At 55.4% G+C, this 10,733-nt stretch overlaps 1 protein-coding gene across 6 annotated transcripts in view; it reads right to left on the bottom strand.

Annotated features, from left to right (window-relative positions):
* Positions 1–8,367: 8,367 nt before the first annotated feature.
* Positions 8,368–10,733, bottom strand: part of VWA5B1 (von Willebrand factor A domain containing 5B1) — a 47,800-nt gene continuing 45,434 nt past the window's right edge. For 3 of the 6 annotated variants that reach the window (XM_035727237.1, XM_035727238.1, XM_035727236.1), the window contains one exon: positions 8,368–10,253. In XM_035727237.1, coding sequence (XP_035583130.1) covers positions 9,747–10,253 — 507 coding nt within the window. In that variant the 3' untranslated portion in view covers positions 8,368–9,746. The remainder of the gene's footprint in view (positions 10,254–10,733) is intronic. The other 3 variants (XM_035727234.1, XM_035727233.1, XM_035727235.1) reach the window with 1 other exon arrangement.

Below are 10,733 nucleotides of genomic sequence, written 5' to 3'. Positions count from 1 at the left end.
CCGGCCCCCAAGGAACAGCATGTGCTATGTAGGAGGAGCATTTGTTACCCATTCTCCTGTGCCTGGAGCCTCCTGGTCCTCCGCTGCCTTCTGGGGAGGGACAGGAAGCGTGGAGCTGTATTTGCTTCCTGGGGGGTGGGGTGGGGAGGAGGGGACTTAGGCGGCAAGGGGGCAGTGAACCTGCGGTCCCAGCAGCTGAGCTCGGCAGAGCAGGAGAAAATGAAAAGCTTGGTATCAAATGTTCCCTGCCCCTGCGTGGCCCAGCCGCCCTGGCCTGGTGGGAGCCGGCGCCCAGGAGATGTGGGGTGAGTGAATCAGTGGGGCAGTGTGTTGAAGGAGAGAGACCTGGCCCTAGGGTTGGGCAGACATGGGTTTGGATCCTTCCCCACCTGTTTCTAGCCGGGGGATCTTGAGCAGATTAATTAATGTCTGTGAACTGGGGTTTTCTCATCAGAAACACCAAAAAGCTACTTCATAGAGTTGTGAGGAGCCCATGAGAGGCATCAATGGAAAGACCTTAGAATATGGCTGACATTTAGGACTCCCCAATTTAAAACTTCTGATTATTTTTATTAAAGAGAGGAGGACTGGCTCACCCTCTAAGCGTGCACTTCAGCCTACATGTACTGAGCATCTAGGAGGTTTCAGGCACTGCAGAACCCCAGTCTCTGCTCTCAGATTGCTTGTAGTCTGATGGGGGAGACACACAGCCCTGAAATACCACCCAGAAGTGCTGGTAACAGCCATTACCTGGAGGACAAAGGAGTGTGGGAGAGGTCCAGTCGGCCCTGAGGGTACAAGTCAAGGAAGGCTTCCTGGAGGAGGTGGGCTGCACACTGAGCTCTTGGTAAACATCCAGCTTGGCAGCAAAAACATGGCAAGGACATGAACAGCTTGCTTGGAGGACACTTGGAATCCAGTCTCTGTTCCTCTGTCACCTGTCTGAAGGTTGTCTCTACCTGCCCTAGGATAGCAGCATCCTCCCCACCCTGACACTCCCTTTTCCCTAACATTGCTTCATTTTTCTGCCTTTTGCCTTAATGTACCTTTCCTTGATTTTGTGTTCTTGTCTGTCTCCGCTACAGCGTCAGCCCCATGAGTGCAGCATTATGGGTGCAGGTGTGCCCCTCACTCCCTAATTCCCATGTTGAACTCTGAACTCCTAGTACTCAGAACGTGACCATATTTGGAGATAGGATCTTGCCAGAAGTGGTCCAGTTAAAATGAGGTCATTGTGGTGGGCCCTGACCCAATATGACGGGGGTCCTTGGATAAAGGGGGAATTTGGAGACAGTTGCGTCCCAGAGCGAAGGCCATGTGAAAACGGGGGTGGGGTCTGCTGCCACAAACCCAGGAAGCCCCAGCAGCTCGGAGAGGGGCCTGGACCAGATCCTTTCCTTGAAGTGCTCAGAAGGAACCAACCCTGCCCACACCTTGATCTTGGACTTCTAGCCTCCAGAACAGGAGACATGGCATTTCCTGCTCTGTGGTCCTTTGCTACGCAGCCCTACCCAGCAGCCCAGGCCGAAGCTGTTATGTCATTGCGTGGCCCTGGTCACTTGGGGGCACCAGCCACAGTTCGCGCATGGACTGCCCTTGCTTGAGACATGCGGTGGCGAGGGCCACAACCTGGGTGGCGGCCCGGGTGGAATGGGGGGACCTGCAGAGCCAGGGCTGTGTGTGATGCAAATAGGGGGTCTGGTGTCTTCAATCCCTCTCGAGTCTCGCCTGCCTGCTTTCTCTTCTTTCCCGGAGTGGTGATCTTTCCTCTGATCCAACCCATCTTTCTACCGCCCAGTGTGCAAAGCTCAGGGGACTTGGGGGCGGGGGAGGAGGGCCGTCTTCAGACTGAGTATTGTCTCCCCACAGAGTCCTGAGACAGGTGCCACCGGAGCCGCACAAGAGTTGCCTCAGAGAGCACACAGTCTGATGGAGGAGACAGAGCCCCGTTTGGAAAACCCCTGGTCAGATGGAGGAGATAAGATCTGTGCTCCTGAAGAGCCTCCAGTCTGATCAGGTCAGGGAGGGCTTCCTGGAGGAGGTGGGCTGCACACTGAGCTACACAGCCCTGCCCTGGGAGAGACCAAGAAGTATGGCTGGGAGCTCCCAGTCTGATGGGGGAGACAGAACACACATATGTAGACACTAGTAAATATCCCATAAGAAGCTGCTGCCGGGAGGAGGCCTGGGAAGGCTTCCTGAAGGAGGCGGGCTCTCACGGAGTCTGGAGAAGGAGGGGTACTAATAGGGTGGCCAGGAGGAGGAGTGGGCAGGGCAGGGCAGGCCCAAGTAGGTGCCTCCTTTACAGTTCCAGGGGAGCTAGCCCAGTGCCTGGACTCACGGGTGAGTACGTGACCGGCACAGCCTTTCAGTGGGCTTCCTAGCCATCACGAATCACCCATTTTTAGCAGGGAAAAAAGGCTGTTGACAGGGGACAGGAATAGCTTCTGAAGCCTCCCTTCATCCCTGCCGCTGCGCTCCTCTGTCCCCGAACGTCTCTGCAGGCCCCGGGCCTGGAAGGCAGTGCACGCCCCCGGCGCCCTCTGCTGGAAGGCATCAGAACAGCACCACAGGCTCTGCGTGCCAAGGCGTTTGTGCGAACAGCCCTGGGTTCTGGCTCTGTGGAAGCCCCAGATTCTGAGGCCAGGAGTGAAAGATAGGCGGGAACTGGGTCAGTGCCTGAGAGGGTCCATATCTGCAACCTGCAAGATCTTGGAGCTTAAGATCTATTTGGAGTGGCTGAAGGAGCCACCATGGACCACACCCCCCACCCATCCCAGAACTTACTGGAGACTCAGGAGCTCTGAGTATCCAGGGCCCCACCTCCCCCCAGGCTAGGAGAGGACCTTCTCCCAACAGATGACCTATGTCTCATTATATTGAAGAGGATGTGTCCCTTTCTTTCTCCAACCCTGGATCTGGGGTGGCTAGACTTCAAGTGAGTGGTCTGGATGTTTCCAGAAGGGATTCATCATTGGGAGAGTCTAAATGATGCTCCTATGAGAAGGAGGGTAGCTGCTGCTGGATGGCAGAATGAGAGAGCTTGGCAGAGCTGGGCTAGGACTCAACATACTGTTTTCTCCCCATTTCAGACGGAGATAAAGATTAATGAAGCCTAAGGGAGCTCAGGTTTCTCAGGAGGCCCACAGTGCCTTAGAGGGAACTGGCAACCACAGGACAGAGAACCCAGGAGAGCCAGGACCTGAACCTTGGGCTCCCTTCATTCTCTCCTTCCGCAGAGTTCCTGGAGAGAATCCAAGGGTACTGAGTCTCTGCTTTCCTGAGTATGTTTTTCATAGCACGAGGGGCTAGGAGATCCTTATTGCCACCCCAGCAGGACACACACACACACACACACGCACATGTACACACATGCAAACACACATACAAAGTGGCTTTTACAAAATGCACAACTGGAGAAGCAAAGAAAGCAGCAGGTTTCTTATAAAGATGGAGGTCGTGCCTGCTCATAGGTCAGTGAGGTGCTAAAAGAACGTCAGGTCCCCCAGCAGCCTAGAGCTGTGGTGGGAGGTCGGAGAAAGGGCTTGTCTAGCTCGGCAAAGGCCCATTACCCAGCTGAGAGTCATACACGAGGGCCACTCCTGTGCGCAGCATTTCTGTTGGCCTTGTCAGTCTCAGCCTGTTGGGACTCCTCAGATGGTTCCTATTAGGGGCTGTTAGCACATCACAGGGATGTTTTTTGGCCTATTGGGAATTCCTGTTTTAGTCGCCTGTTCTCCCTGAAGGCTGCAAAGGGACACTGAAGTGAGGAAACAAGGTAAGGTGCTAAAGGAGTTCCAGATAACTTAGGTTTGCTTTTGGAGGCAGTTTGTGTGGGTTCCAAAACAAAATGGCGGCTAGTAATGATTTTCAGATAAAGGTATTTTGTGACCACTAATTGTTTCGGAGGGAAATCGGAAATGTGGGAGGCAGCTGTGCAGAGCAATGGTGGCAGGTGCTGTCAGGGTCCTGCCGTACCCCCACAGCTGGTTCAGTTCCTGGAGCACATGGGCTGGACACCCACCAATACCTGTATTTCTCTGACTGGTGGCTTTCTCTAGCTGCAGAAGTGAGCCCAGCAAGGGCACCCGGGCCGAGGCCAGAAGTGCCACGGAATGAATGCCATTTCTTAGGAGTGACCCTCAACCAGTGACTGACTGGAGCTGGACCAGTGCTCATTCCTTCTCCATGAGCTTGGAGATGTGCCTCTACTCTGGTTTCCAGTGGGATGAAAGTCCACACTCAGAGCTGTAACCTTCCCTTTACTGGTGTCCTTCATGTTGTTCTTTTACTTCCTCACTTGCCTCAGGGTGTTTCCGAGGATTGCACAAATACACTCTTTGCACTGAATCCTTATCTCAAGCTCTGCTGCTGGGGGAACCACTGTGACCAATTTGTCCCGATTTTCCTGGGATTGTTCCAATTTTATTTTATTTTTTATTTTTATTTATTTTTTTAAAGATTTTATTTATTCATTTGAGACACAGAGATACAGAGAGAGAAAGCATGAGCAGGGAGAGAGACAGAAGGAGAAGGAGGCTCCCCGCTGAGCCAGGAGCCCGATGTGGGGCTCGATCCCATGACCTCGGGATCATGACCCGAGCTGAAGGCAGACGCTTAACCATCTGAGCCACCCAGGCGCCCCAGGATTGTTCCAATTTTAAAAGTCAAAGTCCCACATCCTGAGACTGCCCCACACCTCAGTCCCAGGCAGACAGGGACGATGGGTCACCCGAGGCGGGATCCCAAACCAAGACAGATGTGAGCACACGGAGCAAGGCAAACAGACCACTGAACCACCAGTTTGAAAGCCAAGTATCAGTTTCGGAGAACAAAAGAGCAGACACAAGTATCATTTGGTCATATCATCAGGTTCATTAGTTTTTACGAGCTAAGCGCCTCTAAGAGAACAGTAGCCACCAATGACAAATAAGCCATTCCTTTGAAACCAGACATGGTCATACAGCCCCAGGGCGTGGTTTGCTAATTGTTGGTGGATTGAAGACGGCTGACATCCAGGACTCCCACAGCGTCCACATGACTGGCTACTGGAAAAAGGCGGCGGGTATTCTAAGAATAAGACGTGTCACAAGCACTGAAGGGGACATTACAGGTAAGCAGGCAAGGGAACAGGGCAGCGTGTTGTAGGCACTTAAGGCTCCGAGGGGGACAAGCACCGGCCATGCCACTTGAGCCAAAGCCACCTGGGCAAATAGCGAAACTACACCGCGTGTGTCACCACATTTGACCACATTGAGGCAAGGCGCTTTGCCTTGGGAAGCGGCTGTAAGCTCAAGGCAGCTGGCTCCGAGCCAAGGGGGTTTGCAGCATGAACAGGAGGAATCCCACTTTGTCAGGTGATCTGGGAGGGGGTTCAGAGCTCAAAGTCAACAGGCTGAGGGCCCGGAGAACGCGCGGGTCAGGGAGCTCCATTGTAGGGGGCTGGGAGCCTGGCTGGGAGATGCTGCCAAGCTCCTGACCTTAGGACATATTTCTGCAGATCAGATTATCCAGCTGCAAGATGCCACATACGCCCCTGCCCTGCTTATTTTTATACTGGCACTGCCGAGCATGCTCCAGCTGAGGAATGCGCCCATTTGGTGGTGGTGGGGGGAGCTGATTTCCTTAGTCCCTGCTAGATTGGTGGGGAAAAAAAAAATCTCCCAAATGCCACGGCAGTGAACACACAGCCCATTCCGGGGGTAGCAATGCCCTTCTCTCTCCCAGGGCACTAGGATGCAGAATGCATTTGTGTCTGGGGACCACTTGGGAGAGGTTCCAATACGCACGTAGTCAATAGCAGCATTTGGACCCTGCAATAGCAGGTGCCTGTCACGGGTTCCAGTGGGGCCGGTGAATGGGGTGGCCAGTCGCCAGGCGGAGGCTACACACAGATCAGGAGAGACTCCTTTCCTCACTTCCTTTCATTGGGGGTCCCTGCCAAGGAAGAAGGAAGATTCCCCTCCTAGCGAGCAGGTGAACCCCCCTCCCCACACACAGCAGGTAGTTTTGGAACTCGCTACTCCATTCGCCCCATTACAGCAGCAGAGGACAGTAGATGTCGTCTGTTTTGTCCGCAGGCAGGGGAAGTATGGGGAAAACGCAAGTGCTCTCTGGAAGCCGGTGCTTATTTTCAAATCCAGAGCAAGTCTGCCCAAGTGTGGGGCCCAGTTTTCCCAGGATCTAGAGCTGATCTCAGCTGAGGGGGCCCAGAGGGAGGACTCTGCCCTGCATGTGGCAGGAGGTTGGACCCTTGGGACACTTTGTGGCAGGGACTCCTCTGTCCCGCCTGGGAAAGGTGGCCCATCGCAGGCGCTCCTGCCAGGGTCCCACGCTGCTCTATCACATCATCAGTGTCAGAAAGCTCAGGGGCTGGCCTCTAGTGCAAATGTTGCACAGTCTGAGGCCACCCCTACATACAGCAGGATCAGAGGTTGGGGATGTGGCAGGTGAAGACATACTCGCCCCGGAATGCCAGGGAGTGGGGAAATGGTTCATGGAGCAGACATTCTTCAGATGCTTCTCACCAAGCTCCAAAAGACGGGAGCACCAGCCGATGTGTTCACTCTGCTGCCCCAGGAGGCCTGGCATACAGGAGTTTCTCAATAAAGGCTCTTTGAATGTCAGTGCCTGAAGATCCCTAACGAAGATCTAGACGAGTGTTTTCCCAACCGAATAACCCCGGGGGAGAGCAACCTTCTGAATCACCTCATTGGAGACTGACAATACACATTTGCATATTCATGACTCTGAGTCTGTCTTGACCTAAAGAAGTCTGTTTTCCTTGTGTTTCCCCAACATGTTTGCCTGCTGGACAGTTTCTCGTGAATTGCTAATTCACATATCAACCAAGGAATAGTGTTGGAAATGCTGATTGAGTGTAACCTCCTCATTCTACAAAAGATGAAACAGGGCCCTGAGAAAGCAAGCAACTTGCCAGAAGTCACACAGCACACTGATGGAGTTTAGACCAGCACTGAAATTCCCCGGCTCTCCTCAGTGTTCTTGCCGCTGAAGGTGGCATCTGTCGGACAGGGCCATTAGGCATGTGCACTCTCTTGATCCTTCAGCCAGGCAGCACATAAATGTTTCTTTGCATCACCTAGAAAGTAAGGGCTAGCTTAACAAAAAATCCAGATTAATCCAAGTTAATCCCAATTGCAGGAGCAATGTGTCCCTCCTTGAGAACTTCTGGAACCACCTTAGCTTCAATGCATGTGCTAATTACCTAAGGTTCTTACTTTTTCCTTAAAGCTAGTCCCTTCTGCTCTGGGCTTGGCAATCCTGGGGGCAGTTTCCGGAGACTGCGTGTCATCTCAATACCTCTGAAGGCCTTTAAAAAATGTCTCTTATCCAGATGTCCCCCAAAGCCCTTGGGTTATTTGATATCCATGAGGATTTGTTCCTCTGCCCCTTTGGGTGCTAGGCATGGGAGCCAGGGGGTGCGGAGGTTGGCAGCCCAGATTTCCAGCAACTGTTCCTGGAGCAGGATCCGAGGACATTCCCTGGAGAAGGGGGTGGTACATCCACCACCTTGCTGGGTTCTCGGTTACTCCTTCCAGTTCCACACTGGGCCACCTTGAACCTGCTCATTGTCCACACTGAGCCTGGAGACCCCGAATCAGGTGGCTCGGGAGGCTGGTGGCCCAGTCCAGTCTCATCGTGTAAGAGGAGAGGGGCCCAGGAAGCACACGCAACTGGTTCAGATTTACACAGACAGTGAGCACAAGTCCATGGTCACTAAGGGGTAAGCATCACAGAGGCAGAGAATCTGGGAAAGTTGGAGCAGTGGCAGCCCCCCAGCTCCTGCGCACCCAGCAAAGGGACGCCACTTGCCCAAACAAGTGCCAGGCGTTCCCACTCTTGGCCTGACAGGTGCTTCCACTAATGTGGGCCAAGGAGGGGATGTCACACCCCTCTCTCCTTACCCCGAAGCTGGGGCTGCTGGCTGCACGAGTGTTACTTTTGTGCGGGGAGGTGTGTAGGGAGGTGACAAGGCTGTCCTCACACCTGCTTGAGGCCTTGAGCAAGAGAGCCTAAAACCCTTATCCTGCTCAGTGGCACTGATTTTAAGCCAACGGCCCAGACTGTCATCCATGTGCCACCTGGGGTGGTGGTGGCCACGGTGCTGTTGACTGCCCGGCTGGGTTCCTCCCCAGAGGGTGATTCTAAAGCACAACACTCAGCCAGGCAGCAGACAGGACTTTATATGAGGTCTCCAGCCCCTTCCCCTCCCTTGGGGATGGATCACCAGGTTTTCAGAGCCTCAGCAGGACCTGTGGAGGGAGGCCCTCCTGGGGGATTTTGCAGCACAGCCGGAGGGCAGGGCAGGGCCCCAAATCCAGGGCGGGCTGTGTGGGGGGCAGGATACCACATCATCTTCTCTATGCCCGAAGGGCATTCTGCTGGAGCCCTTCTCTCCCTCTGCCCCTGCTGAAGACCAGGCATTTCTCGAGTCTTCGTGAAGCTGGGATGTGTGCCAGAGCCCACACCCCCTCCACAGGTCAGTTTGCTCTGTGGGGACCTCCAGATCTCCCTGGAGAGGGACTGGCTTTGTGCCAGGGCCCTGGGGCCCAAAGGGACCACTTGGTGAAGAGACATTAAGGCCTTGGAGAGGGTGGTGTGTGGGTTCAGCCTGGAGTCCCAGGCTGCTGGACTTCCAGAGGAGTCTTCAGGGCAGAGACGACTGGGCGCCAGCCTCCAGGGAATCTGAGGCCACGCCCGTCACCACAGGGTACGTGTGGCCTTGAGACAGGGAAGTCCCCAGGGGCTCTCTGCGGGACAATTCAAGAGTCCTTCATTTCTTTGAATAAATCCCCCTCCCAGCTGAAGCTGCTGGCCCCAAATGCGCTGCAGCCAAGCACTGGTTCTTTGTTGCAGAGAGGGACCCCGACACCCCAGAATGGAGCCGACGTGGGGGCCTCGCGTGCCCCTCAGCGCCAGTGGAGTTTGCCGTGCACAATTCCTGAAACTGTGCAAATTATTTAAGGTGTTGCCTGGTTTCTCCACTGGCTTCTGTGACCATGTCTATTCTGTTTGGACTATTTTTGCACAGACTGAAGCTTAGTTTTCACACCTCCGCTGGCAGGGGGTCTCCCGTTGGCCTCCCCACCTCCTCTTCTCAGACTGGAGGTCACCGAGAGTCTGCAAACTAGAATATACTAAGGGCCTCCAAGCCCAGGGAAAAGGCTCCTCAGTGACTCTTCGTAACATGTTGGGAAGGATGGTTCTCCGGTGGGTTTGTAAGTGGGATTTCAGGGTGCCAGACTGTCACCGTGGAGACAAGGCAGCAGGCAGAGGTTGTCTCCCACGCCTAGATGCGAGCTCGCGGGTCTGGTTACTGACAGTCTTTGGGTTTGTTCATCCACCCTTTTATTTGGGGGGGGGGGGTGTTGCCCACGGGACCCTCTTCCAGAGAGAACTGGGGTTTAAACTGTATTTTCTCTCTCCCCACCCCACGGCTGCCTGAGCGTCCAGCCGAGAGGAACCTTGGGAGCGTCTAGAGATCTAATCCAACTCCCTCGCCTCGCGCACTTATTTTACAGGTGGGGAAACCGAGGCCCAGATGGGGGGTAGGAGCTGGCCTACAATCGCACAGGTAGGTGGTAGCAAAGTTGGGATTGAACTCAGGCCTCCTGACTGCCAGTCCAGGGCTCTTTCTAGCAACCGGTATATTGGCTACAGCGGCAAAAGCTCCCCCTGCCAGGCCCGCATGGTCCCCTCCCTCTCCTCCCTTCCCGCCCCGACTACACGTAATTCGGGTTATAGCAGAGCATGTTGAACTCCAGGTTCTCGTCCCAGTGCCGCAGCAGCACGAAGAGCTGGCGGGCGGCCGCCTTGAGGGTGCCCCGTGTGCGGCCCTCGGGCACCTCCTGCCGCTCCAGCCACCAGTTGGCTTTGGCGGCCACCAGCTCCCACTCAACGAAGTAGGAGGCCGAGCTGTGCTCCAGCCACGCCAGCGCCACCACCGTGGCCCACAGCTTCCCCGTGTGTTCTGTCACGGCCCTGGGCTCCCAGCCTGGCTTGGCCTCCCCCAGAGGCTCCGGGGAGAAGCCATCACAGGAGGGGTGCTGCGCGGAGGGGCTGAGGCACAGCTGGGGGCTCGGGGTCTTAGACTCAGGCTGGCGGGCGGCGAGGGACACTCGGTGGCAGGTGAAGGGTGAGGTCCACTTGAGCTTCTCCATGGGGATGTGGATGGCCTCGCAGAAGGCTTGGTTGAGCAGGAAGGCTCCGGAGGCCAGCTGCAGAGACACCTGTGTGTGGAGGAGCCCCTCAGTGGGCCTCAAACTTTTTAGCCTGTGGAGTCCCAGGCCATGCAAAAGCCTGGGTCCACACAGCCTGCCCATTCAGCCCCCCTCCCTGCCCCCAGCCTGCCCCTCGTGCCCGGGAGATCTGCGGGATACCCCGGCCAACTGGGCATCTCTGAGCTTACCCCACAGGCCCTTCAGACTGAGCAGGCCCAACCCAACATCTTCCCCTCACACCTGCCTCTTGTCCTGCACAGGTGCGCCCCGCTCGGCCACTGGGGCCATCCACTGCCATCCGGCAGACTCTGGGCAGCTCACCTCCCGGTCCCTCCTCCACACTGATCAGTTTCTAAGTCCTGGCAGGTGTACTTTCTACTCAGCTCTGCAACCCACCAGCTGCCTCCACTTTCCTCCCCTGCCCCACCCCCCCAACTCAACCTCTTTCCCAAATTTGGTAAGGCATAGACCATGGCGCTCTTTGGAGGC

Source organism: Zalophus californianus, chromosome 4 (genome assembly GCF_009762305.2).
Source record: "Zalophus californianus isolate mZalCal1 chromosome 4, mZalCal1.pri.v2, whole genome shotgun sequence".
In the NCBI taxonomy this organism is placed as follows: Eukaryota; Metazoa; Chordata; class Mammalia; order Carnivora; family Otariidae; genus Zalophus; species Zalophus californianus.
The sequence above is the reverse complement of the archived record's forward strand: the minus strand, read 5'-3'. Positions and strand labels throughout refer to the sequence as shown.